Raw genomic sequence first — 21,916 nt, 5'->3', positions numbered from 1 at the left:
GGTCAATGGGCAGTGGCCGCAGGAGGCTGATGAGGACCAGGACCCACCGGGACACCACCGGCGCGCCAGGCGAAGCGCAGGGGAAAGTGTGGCGGCTCCTCACGGGCACGGTGGGGTCCAGCCCCCAACCGCTGGCATGTCCTCTGGAGGAGCCGAAGGCCGGGTCCCAGGGGATGCCTGCAGCCCACGTCCACAGCATCTGTCCCTCCGTGGCCAAGTGGGCGAGCAGAGGGCGGCATACTCTCTGTGAAATACGGGTCAGCCTTCAACAGGGAGGAATTAGCGCTGTAACGGGGCGGAGGGGGGCTGAGGAGCAAGAAGTCGAGGGCCGGGGCGGGGGGCGTTCGTGTTCAGGGGAGGGCAGGGTGTTGGTTTGCAAAGGGAAGGGGTTCTGTGCATCACTGAGCAACATCAGTGTACTTAATGCCACTGAGCCGTACGCCCAAAATGGTGGAAGATTTTACCATGATTTTAGAAACCAGCCCCTGAGGGGCACTCTGGTGGCCTGAGTGCCCGAGACCCTGTGGGCTCAGAAAGGATCCGTTCTCCCTCACAGGCACTGCCCACCTACCGCCCGCGGTTCCTGGGGGCCCTCACGGCCCGAGGCCACGGCCGCAGCGCCAGGCTCGCCGGCGCGCAGTGTGAAGTGGCCCCGGCGCTGAGTGCCTGATTCCTGTGTCTGAGAAGAAAAGGCTGAAGCGGGCTTGTAAAAACCTGCCGTCCACTGGACATCAAATGGCTCTCACGCAGCATCTTGATGAGTTAAGTGTAAATGAATCAGAAGCACATGGATTAAATTTCCCTTGAAATTCAGTCTGGTTTAAAAATTAATGGAAAAAGTGCCTGGCAAAACTTGTTTAGAATTTTATTGAACCAAAAACACTTTAAAAATAGTTTGGGGAGTGGAGCGAACCCAAGTGGAGGCTGGGCTCCGCATCTTGGGTGGATTCCACCCTGTTTCCCGGGGTCGGAGCCAGGACTCGAGAGGGGGCTCTGCCTGGGGGAGGGGGTTCTGCAGAGCCTCCCTCACGAGAACGGCACCGGCACCGCACAGAAAAAGGAAGTCACTTAGAATCGAAAAAGGAAAATAAGAAGACCAGCTTCTCTGTCTCAGGCTGACTCATTCAAGCGGACTTAGGCAGCCAACTAATGTAAGGAAAAAGTTACAACGTTACCATTCGAAAACACTGAATTCACAGGTGCAAAGCCCAGGTATTGCCAGAAACCAAAGATGTTACTATTTCCCACCCACCGGCTGGGTGACAGGGCAGATGCCCCAGCATGAGGAAGTGGTTTGGGAGCCACGCCGGAGGCTTTTCTCTGGACCGGGCCAGAAGCGCCTGCAAGGACCCTCTCTTTCTGGGGCACGCAGAACAGAGAAGGCTGAGGCCCACAGAGCCCGGCGCCTTCCGCCTGCCGCTCACAGACGCCTCCAACTTCCTAGAAATTAAGCCAAGCACAAGAGTGTGCGGCCTCCGGGAGCCTGTGGTCTGCCCCAGGCTGGCCGGGAGAGGAGAAGGGGGCCGGGGTGCCCAGGGGGCTCAGGGCAGGAGCTGTGTTTCCAAGGAGCTTGGGCCGTGTGTTATCAACCAGTACAGCCAGACCCGCACATGCCACGTGAGTGTCAGCTCAACCCAAGAGAAGTCCAGCTGCCACGTGAGGCGTCTTCCTTGCCGAGTGGGCTCTGCCAGACCCAGGTGGGCACAGGCCTCGGGGCAGGGCGGCCTGTCCGCCTCCTGCCACTTCGTGGAGCTGTGCATCCTTCACCCACCTCGGCAGCAGGGCCCCCATCCCTGGGACGGGCCATGGCCACTTGCTGTGGCTTCCACAGCCTGGGGTTCCTGCAGCTGCGATGGAACCCCAAATCAGACCAGGCGGAGCAAGAGGGAAGTTGTCTCCTCAACCCCGGGGACACACTCGAGTAGGCTCTCAGGCCCTGCCAGCGGACCCCGCCATTCGGAAGCTCAAACAGTGTACAAATCCACCTCTGGACTTGTTTTCCTCCACGTCAGCCTTGGCTGGTGGTCGCTTCCCCAGGAGGTGCCTCGGAGCCACGGAGCCACGAGCTCACCCCACACCCCCCAAGAGGACGAGAACATGTCTTTCCAGGCGGTGCAGGAAGCCTGCAGGGAGCAGGAGGGGAGACTCCATGAGCCCATAGGGACTGTGGGCCAGGCCTCCAGATCCCCCGGCAGAGGGCCGAGTTGGTGTGGCGCTCGCGGCAGTGGCTGGCCTGGCAGTAAAGGTGATGGTGGACGCAGAGGTGCCAGAGCCGGGACGTCCGGGGAGGGTTGGGTGGGATACAGGCATTCAGGGGATGGGGGCAGCACAGCAGGGCGAGGGTGGCGTCCTAAAGGAAATAAAAACCACCTGGCATTGGTGCTGGTTCCCTGAGGACACGGTGACAGATCACCACAAACCAGTAGAAATGTCCCGTCGCACTTCCCGAAGCTCCAGGTCACAGCCCGGCATGGCTGTAGGGAGGAGCCTCCCCTGGCTCTTCCAGGCCCGGCGTGCTGGCGAGCCTCTCCCTCCATGGGCTGTGCGCGCATCACTCCAGCCCCTGCTCCTTGTCATGTGACCTTCTCCTTCCGTGTGCCTTCTCTTGCCCTGAGCACCGCGGTCACTGGATCATAGCCCACCCGAATGCCCTGCTCTTAACTAATCACGTCTGCAAAGACCCTATTTCCAAACAAGGTCCTGTTCGCAGAGACCAGGGTTAGGACTCCAGCACATCTTTTTGGAGGACACGGTTCAACCCATGACCATATTGCTCTAAAATAACAAAACTTGTTGAGGGATTCGTAGCTGCGGTCCCCGATGTGAGCGGTGCCCCCTCACTTAGCCTCACAGAGCTGAAGACCTTCCTGGCGGCTCCCAGGCGTGTGCAGTGGGAATTCGAACTAGGCTGTTGTGGAGAAGCCACCAGGATGGGAGCCTGAGGCACGCGCTGACCTCCTGGTGAAACTGAGGGATGTCATTTAAAACAAAAACAACCGTTTTGAGCCCCTAGAAGCCTTCCTAAGGGCAAACAGCAAATGAAACATCTATTCAAGAAAATCTATGCAGATCCATTAGGAAAGGCAAGAAGCATTGGTATTTGAACCAAGACAGCTCCCACCCCCAGCTCAGTGAGAAGACCACTTCAGAGACTGCGGCCAGGGTCACAGGGCCCCCTGCCCCCGCCAGAGGGCTTTCCTCCCAGGAGGAGCAGGGCTGTGGGCTTCCCCACACTGGGCCCCTGGGAGCAACGCCAGAGGCTGGACACTTTGGGAAGGGAGCAAACTTCACTAAAATAATCCAGCCAGCCACTAAACAAACAAACAAGCGAACCCTAGATTGGTGGCCGGGGTGGGGGGCTGGTGCCCGAATCCAAAGTTGCTACAAAATATTATCTAAAATGTCCAGTTTCCAATGAACAATTATGAGGCATGCAAAGAAGCAGAAAAGCATGACACAGATGTCAGGAAAAAAGCAGGAAAGAGAAGCTGCCTAGGAGAGTCACAGATGTTGGGTCTCACAGAAAAGTACTCCAAAGTACCCACTACAGACGTGTGCACAAAGCTGGGAGAAAGCCTGACTCAGGGAGTGAAGGGGTGCGTGATGATAACATCACATGAAAGATGCTTTCAGTAAAGGAAGCATCGGTAAAGGAAGAAACGGTGAAAAAGAACCAAATGAAGATTCTGGAGCCAAGAAGCACTATAACTAAAGGAAAAATTCACAAACGGGCAGAAGAAAGAACTGGTTTACTTGAAGATAGATCAGTCAAGATTATGGAAGCGGAGAACAGGGAGAAATACAACGAAGAAAAATGCAGGGAGTCCTACACGAACAACAGCGTCAGTGGCACCAGCTTACGGTGGCGGGGAGAAACGAGAAGGACTTGGCCGGAGACTAGTGGCCGATGCCACAAATCTGTTGCCGACAGTAGCCCTCGTATCCAGGACGCGCGGTGGGGGATAAACACGGAGACCCACAAGCTTACACGTCGTTGTACAAACGCTGAAAATCAGACGCAGAGAAAATCTTAAAAGTAGCAAGAGAAGAATGTGTCACTTACAAGGGACTAACGGTGGCTTCTCCGCAGAGACAGTGCCGTGGGTGACACATTCAGGGCGCTCAAAGGGAGAAACTCCTGTCAGCCAAGAACGCTACAGTCAGCAAAACCATCTTTCAAAAATGAAGGGAATGAAGCCTTTCCCAGCTTAAAAACAAAACAAAACAAAACAAAAAAACCCACAACACAACAACAACACAGAATTTGCTGCCAGGAGACAAGAAAGGACACTCTTCAGGCTGAAAGCAAGGGCCCCGGACAGAGACTGCGTCCACACGGAGGAACAGACTGCCCATGAAGATGACTACAGAACACGACAAGTGTAGACTCTTTCTCCTTTCTCCTATAACCAATTCAGAAGGCAGCTGTATAAACCAACGTGCCTGTGACCTAACCTTGGGCTTATAATTCATAGAGATGTGATTTACGTGTAACATACTTGCCAATCACAACACAAGGAAGTGGGCGGGGCAAAGCTGTGTCCTGCTAAGGAAATTCATCCAGATGGAGAAGTGATACTATTACAGGTATTGTCAGTTCGTAACATTACTGCTTACACCATATGTAACAATCGAAAACAAGGGGAAAGAGAATAAACCTACCTAGGACTAGTGTTCATACCCATCACTGGGATTAAGTTGGTATAAATCTCAAATTGATTGTGATTAAAATGCTACATCAGAAAAGAGTCAGGGCGCCTGGCGTTAAGCGTCCAACTCTTGATTTCGGCTCAGGTCTTGATCTCAGGTCATGAGATCAAGCCCCACTCGGGCTCTGTGCTTAGCGGGGAATCTGCTGGAGATTCTCTCTCCCGCTGCCCCTCACCCCTTGCACGCGTGTGCTCACTCTCTCAAATAATAAATAAATGAAACTTTAAAAAAAGTCACTTAGACTTTAAAAAAAGCAATAAAGGGGGACAGAAGAGCAAGAAAGATATAAGAAAAGCAGAAAAAAAACAGTAATAAAGTAGATGTAAATCCAACTCTATCAATAATGACATTAAATGTAGATCAATCAAACGAGCCAATCAAAAGGCAAAGACGATCAAATGGACCAAAGCAAACAAACAAAAACCCCAGGATCCAACTTTAAGGAGGAGACAGGAGGTGCATTTTGGGTTCAAAGGCACAAATGGACCAAGAGGGTGGAAAAGGTGTATCATACAAAGAGCAGCAGGACGTGAGCTGCAGAGGCTCATACTGATGTCAGACAAAATGGATTTTAACACAAAAAGTGTAATTAAAGATGAAGAGGGATGTTTGATAATGATAAAAGGGCCAGCCCAGGAGGAAAACCCAACAACAGAGCCCTGAAATACATGAAACAAAGCTGAGGGAAAGAAGACAGAAACAGAGAGTCACGCACTGGGAGCTGGAGACACCAAGACCCCATTTTCCACGTGGTTCTAGCAAACAGACCCAAGCCCAGCAAGGAGACAGGAGACCTGAACTGCAGCACAAACCAACGAGACCTGTGGGACGTAAGCACACGCTCCACCATGACAGCAGGAAACACACCCTTTTCGAGGCGGTGGAAGATTTCTCCAGGCTATAAAACAAGCAGGCGCCTAAGGCCATCGCACAAGGAAGTGGGAGAGGGCTATGGAAATGGGGCCAAGTCTTGTGGGGGAGGTGATGAGGACCCTGGGCAGATGGGGCAGGTGAGTTGGAGGAAGGTTCTGGAGATGGGCTAAATACGGATGGAGAGAGAGGACTCCCAAGTCCCAGGAGGAGGGTACCAGGGACAGAGACCGGTTCCTGGTGAGGCGTCCCTGCGTCCCTGCTCCAGGTGTGGAGGGTGGCGATCATCAGGTGCCATGCTGGACAGTTTGGCTTTGACCCTGATGCCCTGGGCAACTGTCCAGGGGAGACAAGTGGACTGATTCATTGATGACTGAGGTTTTAGATCTGGTGGTGGTGCCTGGACTGGGTAGTCAGGCTGAGTTTGGGCAGGGAGACGGATAAGAAAAGGCCTCTGCCATGTCCCAGGGAAAGGGAGTGGATTAAAGAGATACTTTCCAAGTCAAAGTCCAGTGTAGAGTCTCAGAACCCCGAATTTGTGGATCTCTAAGAATACCTACACTAGAAAGGAAAGTCTGAATGTGCTAACACAGGTGTCTAATCAAAGGGAACTCCTTTCTCAACTCCAGTGACAATTGTGAGACTTGGCTGCACTGGCGTTTTTAAAAATCTCAGCCCTTTACTTAAAAGTAAATAACCCCTCCATAGTTCTGATTTCTTAATAATGCCAATCTCCACGCTCCAGCTCTTTGTCAATTCCCCAAGCACACTTGCTGGCATCTCTGATCAGCCCGGGTGCATCCTCCCTGCGGGTTAGAAGGTGCCACCAGGAAGAACCCACACCTGTCTGTGGAGAGGGGCCAGAGGCTCCCTGTTCCTCCATGGAGAAGTTCAGCCCCTGCTCTGGTTTGGAATGTGCATCCAGCAAGGACAGAGCACTGACACTTCACTCGGGGTGTCTGAGGTGATATCCAGGGGCAAGAAGCAGCACCTGGTTGTCCAGTTGAGGAACAGGAAGAAAGTGGGGGAAGGGGTGCTGGCCAGAACACTGGCCCAGGAGCCTCTGCCCGGGGCATCCTGTGCCGAAGCCGCCCAAGAGGATGGAGCCCCCGGGGCCAGTCGGGTCTCCCAAGTGGGAGGACAGCAGCGGCCTGCAGCGCAGCCCCAGCAGGCCGAGCTCTGTGGGGCCCTCCTGACCCTGCCCCGGAGCCCCGACGGCACAGGCCCGCGCCTCCATAGCTCTTGTGCTTAAACCCAGAACCCAAGCAACAGGATCGCCCGGAGGCTCTAGAAAACATTGAGCAGGGTGGACGACACTCCAGGGCGCTCCAGGAGAAAGGATTTGGCATCCAAAGGGATTTTGAAAATGGTGAGCTTCTCTGGGTGTATTCGCCCCAATAATCCGCAGAAACAACAGTAACCTAAAAATAGTCTTGTTTTCTGTCCTAAGCTCCTTTTAACTTCGTTAGTCATCACCAATCCTTAAAATAAAACCCGTGTAACGTCTCTCCTGGTAGCGGCTATAAACACATCCCGAGAGGAGGCCGAGGCCCGCGAGAGGCGAGGCGAGCGCAGGGCCGCGGCCGCGGGACGGAGGCCGCGGGAGCCGCCCGGGGCGGACACGGGGGCGCGCTGGCCTCGGCGCTGCCGCCGCCTCCGGAACTCCCTGCGCCCTGGCGCACCGCCACCGTGGTCCCGGCAACGGCATTAAACACAGGGAAACAGACGGGGATTCCGTCACCGGGCGGGGGAGTAAGGAGGGCATTGGGCACCGACAGGAAAGGAGCTTTTCTGGATGGAGTGAAAATTCTTTATGAAAGAGGAGGAGGAGGAAGAGGAAGGGATGAGGAAATGGGGGGAGGTAGAGGAAGAGCAGGGGAGGAGGGTGGCGGGAGGAGGCAGGGGAGCGGGGAGGAGGGGAGGAGGGGGAGGAGCCCGTGGGCCCGGCGGGCTCCAGGCTCAGGAGCCGGGCTGGGCGCGGGTGACGGTGCGGGAGGGGCGGGCCGGAGGGGATGGGGGTCAGTCACTACTTTACTACAACTTGCCTGACCTCCCTGCCCGCCTCCCTACCCCAGGCGCGGAGCCACTAGGACCCGCGGCAGCACCGTCTTTGAAGGGGCGGGGCGAGGGCGGCGCGGCCCTGGCGCCCCCTGGCGGCCTCCCACGCAAGATGCGCGCCCCTCCCCCTCCCAGACTCAGCGTCTTCGCCGCGCCCCCCCCCACCCAGCCTCGGGCATCCCGAAGCGGTCCCCCCCAGTCTCAGCATCCTCGTGGGGTCTCCCTGGATCTCAGCGTCCTCGCGAGGCTCCCTCCCACCCCAGCTATGGTATCCACCCGGGGTCACCCTCTCCCTGGGCCTGGGGCACCAAGGCACCTGCCAGGCCCAGTTCACCGAGTGGGAGCAGGTCTTCAGGTGGGGACACCTAGAAAGTGCCCTTACAGCCACTCAGACACCCGTGAGTGCGCGGCGGCCCCGCCCCGCCCCCAACCCCGCCCGGCCAAAGACGTAGGTGGAAAGAGGGATTTCAATTCTGCCCCCAGCGTCCTGGATAACCCTATAGACGGCGGTGGTGACGTGGGCACCGCTTCCGCTGGGCACCGTCCTATAGTCCTATTACTAATATGGCACCGATTAACCAGCGAAACTCAGCGGACGGGTCAAATGTTGCACCGCCCCCCCATTCCCCCAGGCCCCGGGGCGTGGAGGCATCTGGGGCATCCACAGGCGTCCTGCAGGCCTCCCGGGTCCCCGCGGCAGACACAACTTTGCTTTTGGGGTTATTTGAAACCACATAAGGGTGTCGTGCAACAGATTTATGGTTTTTATACACCAGACATTTTAACCGCCCTAACGCTCCAACCCCTTGCATCCAAGGCCAACACGAAAATATGGTCCGGTTTTGGCCCGGGAACTGCGCCGAGGAGAGGCAGGAGGTTTTGAGAAGTGTAAAGTGAACCGGACGGCGTTGGGGAGGCTTTCCCCGAAACCAGCTCTCAATCTCAGACCCCTCCCCCATCGGTTAGAAGCCCCAGAGTCGTGCCTTAAAGTGCCCCAGGCCCTCCCGGGCGGCCGGGCTAGCGGCTGGGAGCCCCGGGGCGCTGCGCGCTTGGTTCTCCCCGACCTCCCCCCCCCCCCCCCCCCCCAGCGAGCTCACGCAACAGGCAATCTGGGTCGCTCAGATATTTACGGAGTAAAAATGACAATAACTCCACGTCCCGGGACTGCCATGCAATCTGTTAGTAATTTAGCGGGATGGGAATTTCCTTTCTCGGGCCTGCCAGTGGAAGCGCTTTTCCAAATTTCCACAGCGGGGGAAGCCTGCGATTTTACATAATGACTTCAGCATGCAGGGCTCTCTAGGCCCCCCTCGTCTCCTGCTCCTTCCGCCCCCTCATTAAAGCCGAGTGTGACTCCCTTAGGACACGGGCCGGACCCCGGTGTCCGGGCCGGTTCGTTCTCCGGGTGCGCCCAATTCGCACCCCGTGCGCCCCTGCCCTCCGCGTGCGCCCCCGCCCACCCCTGTGCGCCCCCGCCCTCCGAGTGCGCCCCTGGTCGCCCCCCGTGCACCCCAGCCGCCTCCGGCGCACCCTCGTCGGCATCGTGAGACGCGGCCCGCCCCCCGTGCGCCCAGCGGGCCGGGCGAGCAGCGGCCCGGCGCGGGGAGGGCAGGCGCTCGGCGACTTGTCCTCCGGGCCCTGCGCCGGCTCGGGCGGGGGCGTGATGTCACGGCAGGGAGGGGGCGCGGGAGCGGCCGGGCCGGCGGGGAGGCGGGGGAGGTGTTTTCCAGCTTTAAAAAGGCAGGAGGCAGAGCGCGGCCCTGCGTCAGAGCGAGACTTAGAGGACTCCGAACTCGCCGGCACAGTCACCGCGCCGGATCCGGCGGCCGGGCGCGGGCACCGGGGCGCGGGAGCACACCTCCAAGCCCCCGCCACCCCGCCACTCCGCCACCAAGCTCGGGTCCCAGGGCCGCAGCTGGGCCCGCCACGCACGCACACGCCCCTCAGTGACAGTTCTCCCGGGCGGGCGGCGCTGAGCCGGGCCCGCGCGCGTCCGCTGGGGAAGAGGTCTGCCTTCCCGGGAGACCTGGCCGGGGCGGCGGCGCCGAGCGCCCGCTCCTCCCGCTCCCCCTCTCGCTCTTCCTGCTCCTCCTGCTCGCCGCCGCCGCCGCCGCGTGGATGCCAAGTACCAGTTTTCCAGTCCCTTCCAAGTTTCCACTCGGCCCTTCGGCTGCAGTCTGCGGGAGCGGAGAAACTTTGGGGCCCGCGCCGCCCTCCGGCGGCACCATGAAGTCGGCGGAGGAAGGTAAGCCGGAGAGGCCGACCCCGCCGCGGGCCCCCGCGCCCCCAGCCCCGAGCCCGCCGCCCGCGCCCCGCGGGGTCCCGGCCCGGGCGGGGCGAGCAGGCGCGGCCAGGGTCTGCCGCCGGGAGGGGCGCGGGCGGCGGGCGCGCGGCACAGATTGGGAAGCGGTGTCCCCCTGGTGTTTCCCCAGAGCAGCCCTGATTTCGAGCGCGCCTTCTTGCCAATAGGTGTCTCCTCTTCTCCAGCGCTGAGCGCAGCCTTGCGGCGGATCCGCGGCCGAAACTCAGTTCAAACGCAGGCGGTCTGGGGACCGGGCGAGGTTAGGGCCGTCACAACCACAAGAAACGCTTTGCGATGAAGGAGGTTTCTTTGGGAATGAAGCCGGGCCGGTTTCTTCCCCAGTGGGGCAAGGCCACCCTGCGGTTTCAGAGACCAGCCACACGACGTGAGGTGGGGGGTCTGCGCCTCCCCCGAGCCCTGCTGGTGGCAGAGTCTCTCCCCGTCCCCGGGGGCTGTCAGGCTGGTGGCTCGACCCGCAGGACTACAGGGCATCAGATGTGCTGTCTGGACACAGCCCCTAATTCAAGCCATTTTGCAACCTCATAGACGTGAGTTCCAGCCGTAGTAAGTGAGTCAGGACAGTGTGAAAAGGGACCGCCAAGTTTTACGCCGCTTGTTTGTAGTCACGAAAGTGCGTAAGTGTCTGTCCTGAAGCCACTCCTGACAGTGAGTCTTGCAGAGTCCCCGCACCCCAGCCACCTGGCCGAGCAGCCTGGAGCACCTCCTGGGTATGCTCCTGCAGGCGTCTGAAAACAAACAGCCTCTGGAAGGGGCAACCGACATCCCGTTTAGGGATCGGGATAGCAAATGTGCCCCGGAAACTGGGAGACACCTTTCCAAATGCCTCATCAGTGCGGGAGGATTTTATTTAAATTATTTTAGGAAACCCGGCAAACTTGCCAGTGTGTAGCGAAGACTATTTTCTGAGGGCAGACAGGCTTCTGGGGAGCAGCCGCTTCTGGCACCTTCCTGCTAAGGACCCCCAGTGGCCCTAGAACTACTCTCCTCTGAGACCCACAGCTTGGAGAAAGTCCCTGTCCCTAACCAGGATGAGCCCCAGGTGTGCCCTCAATAAAAGGAGATCAGTTATTTTCTCCGTGTTTTGTATCAGTGAAAGAAGAGGTATGTTTCTTACCATTTCATCCCAGTTTAGGAAATACTTAACTGTAAGCATCAGGTAATATTTATGGGACAAGCTCTTGCTATCAGAACAATTTCTAAAAAGTGTGCTGAGGTTTTGGTCTTAACTTCTTGGACACCTTTTTCAAAGTCGGCCCACATATTTTTTAATACTGCTTTAAAAAAATGCACGTCTTTCGGGTGCCTGGGTGGCTCAGATGGTTAAGCGTCTGCCTTCGGCTCAGGTCATGATCCCAGGGTCCTGGGATCGAGTCCCGCATCGGGCTCCCTGCTCCTTGGGAGCCTGCTTCTCTCTCTCTCTCTCCCTCTGTCTCTCGTGAATAAATAAATTAAAAAAAAAATGCACGTCTTTCAAAGTTTAGATTTCTTGATTTGAACAGTCGGTGGTCCATCCCGCAATAATCTCTTCTCTTTTACAAGAAAAAAACCATCTATGGGGTGCTGGTGATTCTTCCTCTTTCCTACTTAAGAAAGTGCATTTGAAAGGGCCTCTGCGGAGGTAGCGCCCAGGTGCAATGAGTAAACTCGGTGAATGTGGGTATGTTTTCTAAGAGCTGCAGCATTAGGCCACAGAAAGTGTGATGGAGTCCCTCCCGGACCCAGGCCGAGGGGATGAGAGGCATGCAGCTCCTGCAGGTCAGTGCCTGCCTGGCCGGGCGCTGGGGGACATGATCTGTCCTCTCCCCAAGGCCTGACTAAGGCATCAGCTGCCCATGTGAGAATGTGCTCGATGCCCCAGCACTTCCCTCTAGTCTAATGAGCATCTGGGTTGAAGCTCATTAAGCACTGTTGTTTCTGAAGGCCCTGTGCTTGTTTTTCCGCGTGGAGAATGCAGAGAAATGCAAGGCCTTGTAGGTAGCCACCCACCCACCCATTCCGAGGTTGCTCCACACAGAATGCCCTGGGGCTCTCCGGAGCAGAACAAAGCGCGCTCTGTTCTCCGGACACTTAACTCCGTGGCCTTGTTTCCTAATCCAGATTAGAAAAGGCCGTGGTGCTAGCGCCTTGCTCTATCACACCCAGTGCTGGAGCTCTGAGCGCCGTGAACACCCGCAGCCGCCGAGAGGAAGCGCCAAGCTAAACATTTTCATCGGGACAGGAGTGTCTGCTGAATTGGCAGTAGCTCCAAACCTTGTACCAGTTGAAAGGCTCAGCAGTGCTGGCGGTGGGGTGGGGCGCATGGTTTGCTGGGAAGAGGAGCATTTAGAAAACTGGCCTGTGCATCTGGCCACTTTGGTTGGGGATCCGAAACCAGGTGGGGGGCAGCTCAGCCTCAGGCAGAGCGGGGGCTGAGCCTCCATCCCCGTGGCCAGGTGGGAACTGGGTGGGCACCTGTGCATGCGGAAGTGTGAACCCACTTTCTCTCGAACCTTGAACAAAAAGCTGTAGTCTACACAGACGGTAAGGGCTGTTACTTCCATGTAAATTTTTGGTGGGGATTAGAGGCGGCTTCGGGGAAAATAACTGGAAAGAGAAAATGAAGTGCTGCTTTTCAACAGAAACACTCTATTTGCCCGAAGGTCAGCAAAAAAGCTAACTAAAACACAACTCTCCAACATACATCTCAAAGTGAGGACTATTATTAGAAACTAAATCAGGCCAAAGTGAACCATAGTTTATCACTGGAGAAAACCAGCCATTTGAAAAGGGTCCTGGGAGAGAAGCATGGCGTGGGGCGGGGTGCCGCAAGTGATTTGCCGGTTATTTACTTCCCCGGAAGGAGCAATACCCGCAGGGCCAAAGGGCCAAAGGGCAGAAGGGAGGGCACGTGCTCATTGGCAGCAGAGTTGTAGAAATGGACGTCTGTACCACCCTACCCTGCTTTTTCTCGAGTCCTGTGAAGTCCCCCCTGCTATTCCAGATGTTGGTTGCACGTGGTGCCAAGGCACTGGGGACAGTCAGAACAAACAGCTGGGAGAAAGAACATAAGGCAAGAATTGTGCGGGGATGGGCCTTTGCCCTCCGTTTGCTGTGGCCAGGCTGCTCTGTGTTCTAGCCTTGGGTTTGGATGCCCGCGCACTCTGAAAGCTCTGCAGTTACCTGTGGACATGTAGGAGAGTGAACATGTATTTTAAGAAGTTGCGGGGCCAAAGTGAACGGTGTTACAAGGAAGCCCCGGTGGCAGTGGGCGCTGGCCTGGAAGGAAGACGCCAGAACTCAAAGCGCACAGCTCCACGGTGCAAAGTCTCCTTTCCCATCCGTATGGGGGACTCCCATTTTCTTGGCACTTTCGGGTGATATGTTTAGCTTGTTCCAAGTGGGAGGGAGAGCAGCTTATAAAGCCAGCCGGGCTGCCACTGGACTGCGTGTCCGCGCCCGGGCGGACGTGCATGTTGTAGACTCAGGCACCAACCAAGACGCGCTAACTCCTCACTCCCCAAGAGGCCCAGCAGTTTGAAAGCCGTTTTTTTGTTTTGTTCTGTTTTGTTTTTTAACTTTTACACAAATTCAGTAGGCTCGGGTGCAGTCGGCCCTCTCTTTGGGAATCAGTCTTGATCTTTGCGCCACTTGGGGCCGCGCGGGCGTGCGGGGCGCGAGCGGGGGTCCCACCCACAGGCTCTCGGCCCGCCCCCCGCCCCCGGGCCGCCTGGGCGCGGGCCGGGGTGCACATGGACCCCCGGGCGCGGGCGCGGGGGGCGGGGGACACGAGCGAGCCGCGTGCGCCCCGGCTGCCCGGAGAGTTTATTTAAAACTCGGAAGCCGGCGGCCGGCGAGCGGCTTGTTTATGTCAACCCGGAAACAGCAGGGGGGCGGGGGAGGGGCGCGGGGGCGGGGGAGGGGCGCGGGCGGGAGTCACGTTACCCGGGGACGCGCGGCCCGGCGCCCGGCGTAGCCGAGCCCGGGGCGGCGCGACCACAGGTGCCGGCGGCCGGGGCCGCGACCCGGGCCCCGACCCCGACCGACCCTGACCCGGGGTCCCGGCCCCCGAAACCCCAGGCCCCGACCTGACCCGGCCCGGACCCTGACCCCAGACCCTGGACCCCGAGCCCCTCCGCGGACCCCAACCCCGACCTGCCCCGTACCAACATGACAGGGCTGGAGGAGAACCAGGAGTTCGACTTCGATTTCCTTTTCGAGTTTAACCAGAGCGACGAGGGCACCGCCGCTGCCCCAGGTGGGTCCGCGCGGGGCCTGGGAAAAGGGGGGGCCGCGGGCGAGGGGTGCAGGGCCGTTGGAGTGCTGGGCTCGAGCCTGCAGGGCCGGAGGTGCAGGACCCCGGGGGTGCAGGGCCTGGGGGATGCAGGGGCGGGGTGCGGTTCTGACGTGCAGGATCAGGGGGTGCAGGCACCTGGGGTGGTATCTGGGCCGGGGGTGCAGGAACCAGACGAAGTCGGGATGGGCTGGCCTGGGGGGTGCCCTGCCCCCACGACGCTGGGGAACCTACTAAAAGGGATCCAGTGTAATGGGGAGTTGTGGGTGGCTGGGAGAGGCCAGCACTCTCGTGTGTTGCTCAGTGTGGACTTCGGGGTCGGGAGGTGAGGTCTCCTGCCTGTGGTCACACGTGTGTGGGGTCTGCCGAGCAGTCCTGCTGGAGGAGTGTCTCCTCCAGGCTGCTGACACCAGGGGACACAAGTGTCCAAGGCCCTGGACTTGGACACTGTCGAGGGACAGGTGGTGAGCGGCCATTGCCAGAGGGCAGGAGGCCATGGAGCCCCTCCAGACCTGTCCCTGAGCACCCTCGGGCCCCTGGCCCCTCCCAGAAGCAGCGTTAAGTGGAACCAGCCCTCAGGGGCTCGGAGCCCTTTTCTCTTTCATTTTCTCTTCTCTGCAAAAGTAAAGGTTTCAGTTAAACAACAAATAAAGGAAGCCTCCAGGTTTCTGGAGTGGATGCTCTTGAGTAAGGGTGTGAGCTACCGAATAATCCCAGGCAGCTCAGGCTGCCGGCAGTGTCCGGGGGGTTGGGCCCGGGTGGGGGAGACCCCGGCACTGGCCCCCACCTCTCCTTTCTGTCCTGCCCGCGTGGCGGAGAGTGAGGAAGCTGCCCGCCGCACACTTGGCTCGCACACGACGGCGTCTCTGTGGTGATTGTATAATATTTTCCATGTCGTTCACCACCCCTCTTTTAAAAAACTGTAACGTCCTGTTCATTTTTAAAAAATAAACGTTCCAACCAGGCAGAGGCTGCCTGAACTTTGTTATCCGCACCCCGGCTTCATCTTCGGCGGCTGTGGGTCTCCAGGCCTCCGGGCTCGGCGGGAGCCAAGGCAGTTGTCTGGACCGGGATGGAAGTGGAGAAATGGTCTCTGAGGCCTCCTTGCTTTCCTGCCCGGGTCTGGCAGGCCGTGCTGCGCTCTCGGAGCGTCCCATCCCAGGATTTTCACCCCCCAGGCTCAGTCCTCTTAGCAGGTGTCTGGTGAGAGGCGCGAGGTGAAGACCACTGTATGGTGCGATAGCCTGTCTGGACAGGCCTCCCTCTGCGGTCCTGGGCCCTGTGGCTCTCAGGGACCGTCCCTGTGCCCTCAGGGCTGCTGCCGTGCTGGAAGGCTGGTGTGCACAGGGCACAGGCTCTGTGCCTTCCGTGACCGGGGGCTCCGAGAGCCAGGGAGGGCCTCACCGCCTCCTTGTGCCTCCCAGAATGTCTGCTCCAAACTCCTAACTGATCCGTGAGCCAGTAACGTTCTTAAGGCTGCCTTTAATCATCTTGGCTAAGTCAATGCCCTAGCCCCAGGCTCCCAGGGGGGCACAGTCCAGTGAAAGCCTCCTTCAGGAAGGCCTCCAGGATCCGGGTGCCTGGGGCCCAGCATTCACCAGGCTCTGGGAGAAGGGAGGCCTCAGGCAGCTTGGAGACAGCTCTGGGCAGAGGAGGCCAGGCGGAAAAAAGAAAGGCTTCTTCCCCTCGTCATGTGTTAGAAATTGCTAGAAAACATTCATTTTTTTAACATATTTTTCTGACAGATATTCATGTTTTCTTCCTTCATTTTGTTAAGATTATTTTTTAAGAGCAGTTGTAGGTTCACAGCAGAATCGAGAGGAAGGTAGAGAGCTCTCCCCTAGACCCCCTGCCCTGACATACCTCAGCTGCCCCATCATTTAACACCTGCCCAGAGTGCAGCACCTGTTAACTGCATGGGACGTCCGTGGACGCGCCATTCTTGCCCACAGTCCACAGTGGACATTAGGGCTCACTCTCGGCGGTGCGAGTGTGTTCGGGCTTTCCCAAACGCACGATGTCACCTATCCGGCATAACACTACCTACGGAGGAGACTCGCCGCCCTGGAAATCCCCCGTGCTCGGCCTGCACATCCCTCCATCCATCCCCCAGCTACTGGCCACCACGGGTCTGTACTGTCTCCATGGTTCTGCCTTTTCCAGAACGTCTTAAGTTGGAGTCCTACAGGACGTAGCCTTTTCAGACTGGCTTCTTGCACTTAGTGAATCGCACTCAAGTTTTCTCTGTGTCTTTTCCGTGGCTTGTAGCTCATTTCTGTTTAGGGCTGAGCAATATCCCATTGTCTGGATGCAGCACGGTGTATGAATCCATCACCTTCCGAAGGACGTCTGTGGTTGCTTCCGGGTTTTGGCGATTATTAGTGAAGTCTTTTGTTTTTGTTTTTATTAATTATATTGTAATTATTAAATATTAAGTTAATTATCACATTGTTGTGTTAAATTGTGACGTTGAATTCTCCAGCCCTTAATGGATGATAGAAACGGCTTCACATTATTTCTGGAATGAGCCTGGATATAAATACGTGAACGGGTGACTCACACTGAGTTGGGCCGCGAGGCGAGGTAACACAGCCCTTACAGATCATACCGCACACAGGGCTGGGCCCTCTGTCCAAGGGCACGGGAGCCCTGGCCATGGTGGCTGTGCTTCCCGGCGTCTGTCACGGTCCCCCGCGCTGGGAGCAGCGTCCTCCGCTTCGAGGAGTCAGTGCGGGGCCGGGGGGGGGGGGGAGCCTCTGCGCGCATGGTCACTCCCGTCACTGCGTGCCCCCCTCAGGCCTGTGGCAGCCCCAGGGGTCGTGTCTTCCCCAGGGCTTCAGGGCCGGAGTCCTTTCCCACAGTGCTCGGCAGGAGCAAATAGAAACCGTTAGTTGAGAGAAAGAAAAGTGAATTTTTAATAATTTGCCCCAGGGCTGGGCAAGAGTGTTGTTTGCTCTCCCAGGGCCTCCGTGTGTCCCTGAGGCCACGGGCCCTGAACCCCGTGGGCAGAAGGCTGGCTGGGCGGAGGCTGTCCCTCTCCGGAGAGGAGGGAGCAAGGAGGCCCGTCCCTTCGGTCTCAGGAAATAGCTGCTCACTGTGGGCTGGGAGGCGGGCGTGGTCCTGCTTCCCACCGCGCTCCTGTGTTCTAAGCGATTTTGGCCCCAAAGCTGCCAGGGCTGTTGCCCTGGCAACTCTGGAGGAAGTTGGCCAGGCCTCTGGGTCGGAGCTGGACTGTCCCCAGCAGACAGGCCGCCTCACGCCCCAAGAAGGCAGGTCTGCAGCTGGGCGCCGCGGGCGGCCCGTCCAGTTCACGCAGAGAGGGGAGTCTTTGGAGGGACCTTTATTCCTGACTCCGTGCCCCGCAGTGTGTCGGTGATGGGAGGAGACCGGGGTCTCTGGTGCCGGGGACTCGGGGCGGGTGGGCCCTGCACCCAAGCGGGGATCTCAGGGGGCACCCTCCACTTGTGGGACAGGCATCCACACGCGTCCTCTGGGCAGCGCACCCTCTACAGTTTGTTCCAGAGTTCCAGAGATGTTCTCTCCAGGATGGTTCTTTGTAGGACTTTTTAATTTTGTATCTTTATCAAGGAGCACTGAAGCTGATAACAACTTGGATGTTTCTTAGTTCTTCAAAAACAGGGAATGAGAAGGTGGAAGCCTGAGGTGACAAGATGTGTGTAGGGGATGCCATCAGGGCCCCCCCGTGAGCTGTGCTGTGCAGGGGGGTGCAGGGGGGCACCGTCAGGGCACCCCATGAGCTGTGCTGTGCAGGGGGGCATTGTCAGGGCACCCCCGCAAGGTGTGGTGCGCAGGGGCACCGGGCTGGACCGAGGACCCGATGAAAGGCGAGGTGTGCTTGTTTCTGGAACTCACAGCAGTGTGTGCTGGTGTGACAAGGCCGTTCTCCTGGCCTGAGTGATCTTTCTTCTGGCAGGTTGTTGAGCCCCCGATGGCTCCATGCATTTCTGTGTGTCCCCCACGGCCGCCCTGGCCCTGGCCGCTGACGCAGTGCCTCCCAGGTGCTCAGTGTAAACAGCGCCCTGCAGCAAGCTCTGGGCAGGAGTGTGTTTTGGTTTTGTGTTGTGTTGTTTTGTTTCCACTACCTGGGAAATTCTCATCCCGCTGCCTGGTAGCTTCGCAGTGCCCCCGGTGGGGATGTCTGCTCAGGCCTCTTGGAGGGCAGGACCCTGCGTCCCAGCTGCTCGGCTTCTCCATCCAGCTTCGTGTCCTGGGGTTCGACGCCAGCAGATGCCAGAGGGGAGAAGCCAGGCTGGGCGTCTCAGTTTGTGGGAGACCGGGGGAGCCTGGGCCGCTGCATCTGCCCAGCGTGCTGGGCCCACGGAGGGCAGGTGCTGGGCGCAGATGCTGTTGGCTTCGGTAGAAAGGACATGGATATACCTTTTTGGTGGTTGATCAGAAATGACAAAATTGTCTGGTTCTGAAATAAATTCTTTCTCAGAATGAGAGGAAATCCTTCTGACAACTCCAGCGTGAATTTGCCGAGTGCTGGACCAGCCTGGGTGCCGCACGCATCCTCCGCCCACCCTGGTGTCCATCCTCGGGTCCCCAGAGCACCTTGCCCGGGGCTTTGTGACTCCAGGGTGGACATGTGAGAACCAGGAGGCAGGGGGCAGGTCATGTCTTCAGAGGATGAGCCACGCTTTTATTCCTGGTTAGTGCAGTGAACCGTTTTGAATACGCTCTCCATGATACTTGCTTTAACTGGGGCAGTTCCTTTTGTATTCACCTGCGCTGTAATTTAATGAACGATCCTTGGCAAACAGCCAGGCGGCAGAAAGTGACCCTAACGGGTGCTGAGCACTTTAAGTGGCTCCTGATGTGACGGGAATCAGCCTGAACATCTCGGGATTGTTAAGAAGGTTACTGGAAATATCTTCATTCCATGTAAATGTAATCCTTTGAATAGTGAAATAATTCAGATTTGAATACGTTTTAGGTGGGTAATGAAAGCAAACCGGGTGGGAGGGAGGAGGGAGGGCAGGGCGCGGTGCCTCCCGCGGCGGGAGACAGCACCCAGGGCCCAGGGGGCGAGCTGGGACCTCCCCCTTGCATGTGTGTTTGTTCTAGAAGAGAGACCTTTATTATCCAGCAGCCCCCAACTCTTTGGTTGAGTGTTCGTAATGAAGTTCAGGCATTTAAGGCTTTCATTTTGTAATTTGTTTAATTAAGGAAAAGTCACACTTTAAGTGAGTCTTTTTTTTTTAAATAAAACTTTATGTTTTTTTCTTTTCTCATCGAATTATGATTATTGACAGACTGGTTTACATAAAGGCCCCTCTTAGGAAGTTCTGGGAGTCGGGGGGTGCTTTCTGTCCTACACCCTGTGTCGTCCAGGCCCTTGAGAAGATTGTGCTCATGCGCACACTGGTCAGACCCGCCTCACTCTGCCATTTCACCCAGAACCCCCAGTGCCTGTACTGCCCTGTGCAGTTGGAGCCTCGGACTCCAGCCACCCAGGGACAGGGGCTGAGTCCCGGGGGCAGCTGGTGGGGAGGCCCCCAGACCTGCTCCACTGATTGCTAGGATTTGTTTTTTAAATCTTGGGATTACCTTCCTGCCAACAAATGTTAGTGCAACCGTGGGCTCAGCTCTCTCTTCTAAGTTGATTTTTAATTTTTTAACTAGTCTACTCCCAATGTAGGCTCAAACTCACAACCCCGAGATCAAGAGTTGCACGCTCTTCCAACTGAGCCAGCCAGGCGCCCCATCTCTTAACATATATTGTAGACACACATAACACTCTTTTAACTGGGGCAGGAAACTCAGGGAACGGTCCATGAAACCTCCCTGGATGTCGGACAACCTGGGAGAGTCCTGGGAGCTGGGGAGGCCTGGGGGCCCTTCGCAGGGGCATCACGGACTCCTTGCGGGCGTGGCTTCATGACACACGTCTGTACTCCACACGGCATCTAATAGTTCCCACCAGCCTCACGCCTCCTGCTTTGTCCGCCATACTTGGTGGTTTCTCTTTAACATGGAAACACATTCTTCCCCGGATGCTAGGTCCTCGTGCCTCCCACAGGTACAGGGGCTCCAATGCAGGGCCCACAGTACGGGTGTCCACACCAGCGGGGGTGGGCCAGGGCCTGGGGCGCCTCGTCTGTCTGGGAAGGTCTGGCGAGGTTGTCCCTGTTGTTAGGACGTTGGCGCCTCAAGGTCAGAGGTGCTCTGGGAGCAGGCAGGCCACACACCTCACAGCTGCTGTTTGGACACCCCCGCAGACAAGGCATAGCCCCTCGTGCCTGTGGGCTCTTTGGGGGCCCCCGGGGTGTGTCATCCACCCCAGACGCCAAAGGGGAGCTGAGACCACAGCAGAGTGGCACCGTGGTTCTCTCTCTGTGGGCCCAGGAAGCTGTGTGCGGCCAGCACAGGGTGACGGCCACCCTGGCGGAGGTGGCCCCCCGGGGGTGTTGGGGGCAGACACGGAGCAGGAGGGGCTGGGCTGGGACATCGGCCAGAAAGGGGTGTGCAGCCTGGACCAGCCGCTGTTGGGAAAACATGGGTTCAGGATGCCTTAGCACACATGGTGGCCCAGAAGGCGGGAGTCGGTGGCCAATCGTGAACCAGATGCCAGGGATGGAGGGAAGCGAACCTCTCTTTAACTCAGCTCTGATTATATGTCAGATATGATAAAGTTACCTGTGGAAGTCTACGTCCTAAAATTCCTGGCTTCTGAGTGTGTAAAGCAAACTCACACTCACTTCGTTAATGTCCTCGGTATTGGTCCCGTGATGACAGGATGTGCCGCGCACACTCAGCTTGTCACTCCCTGTGCTGGTCAGATTGGTCGGCGTCTGTAGGTGTGCGTGAGCCATACCTGTATGCACGTGTGGAGCACACGCGTGGAGATGTGTGTATGAGTGGAAATACACGTACGTACAGTGCATGACAGTCGTGCGCTAACGTGCTGAAGGCTGGAAATGAGTAATTTTGGGTGGAGGTGAATCTCTCAGATGCCTTTCAGTGAGGGAATGGTGATTAGTGTTCATGCCCCTGGAGCTCCTGACAGGTCCTGTGTGTGGGGCAGACCCTCCCGAGGATCAACCCGCCTTCTGCGGGGCCTGCCGCCCCATGCCCCTGCTGCCCAGATCCCTCTGGACGACGCCCCATCAGGCACCTGTGCGGCAGTCTGTCAGGTGTGCGGGTGGGGAAGTGTTGAAGGCAGATGTGCACGGGTGGCCCCTGTGGCCCCTAGGCCACCTCTTCCTGAGGAACCTTGACCTCTGTGAAGTGCCTGGGTTTTTAACTCCTTGTTTGATTTTTACAAAGACTGTAATTTTAAACTTTTGATGGCGGTGTGTGTGTTCAGGCTGTCCGTAAGCATGTGAGGGTGTGACTGGGATGCCGCAAGCGCTGGTGAGCATGGGACACGGTCCCAGGGCTGGCGGCACGGGGGCAGGTGGTGGGAAGCCCAGCGCCCCGCCTCCTGCCCTGGGGAAATGAGGGCCTGCTGCTTTTCTTGCGCCCCGTGTCGGGGTTCCTGCTTGCCCCGCGGTCCGTGGGAGCAGATTGGGGACCGCCACTGGAGATAGGCGGCTGGGTCGCTGGGTGCATGAGCTCGAGGGCTTATCCAGGCCCATCCGTCCTGAGGGGACCACTTCCTGTCCCTCGAAGCTTCTGGTCTGCTCCCTCTTTGGCAGGGCTCTCTCCCCCAGGGCATTTTG

General features: G+C 57.7%; 1 protein-coding gene across 6 annotated transcripts in view; it reads left to right on the top strand.

The window, feature by feature from the left end:
- The first annotated feature begins 9,400 nt into the window (after window positions 1-9,400).
- Window positions 9,401-21,916, top strand: part of NFATC1 (nuclear factor of activated T cells 1) — a 102,252-nt gene continuing 89,736 nt past the window's right edge. For 2 of the 6 annotated variants that reach the window (XM_073890125.1, XM_073890126.1), the window contains exon 1: window positions 9,401-9,883. In XM_073890125.1, coding sequence (XP_073746226.1) covers window positions 9,757-9,883 — 127 coding nt within the window. In that variant the 5' untranslated portion in view covers window positions 9,401-9,756. Of the gene's footprint in view, window positions 9,884-13,892; window positions 14,196-21,916 lie in introns of those variants that run through there. The other 4 variants (XM_073890127.1, XM_025860240.2, XM_025860237.2 and 1 more) reach the window with 4 other exon arrangements.

Source organism: Callorhinus ursinus, unplaced genomic scaffold (assembly GCF_003265705.2).
Source record: "Callorhinus ursinus isolate GAN/ISIS: 27379988/994484 unplaced genomic scaffold, GSC_fseal_2.0 scaffold128, whole genome shotgun sequence".
NCBI lineage: Eukaryota > Metazoa > Chordata > Mammalia > Carnivora > Otariidae > Callorhinus > Callorhinus ursinus.
The sequence above is the reverse complement of the archived record's forward strand: the minus strand, read 5'-3'. Positions and strand labels throughout refer to the sequence as shown.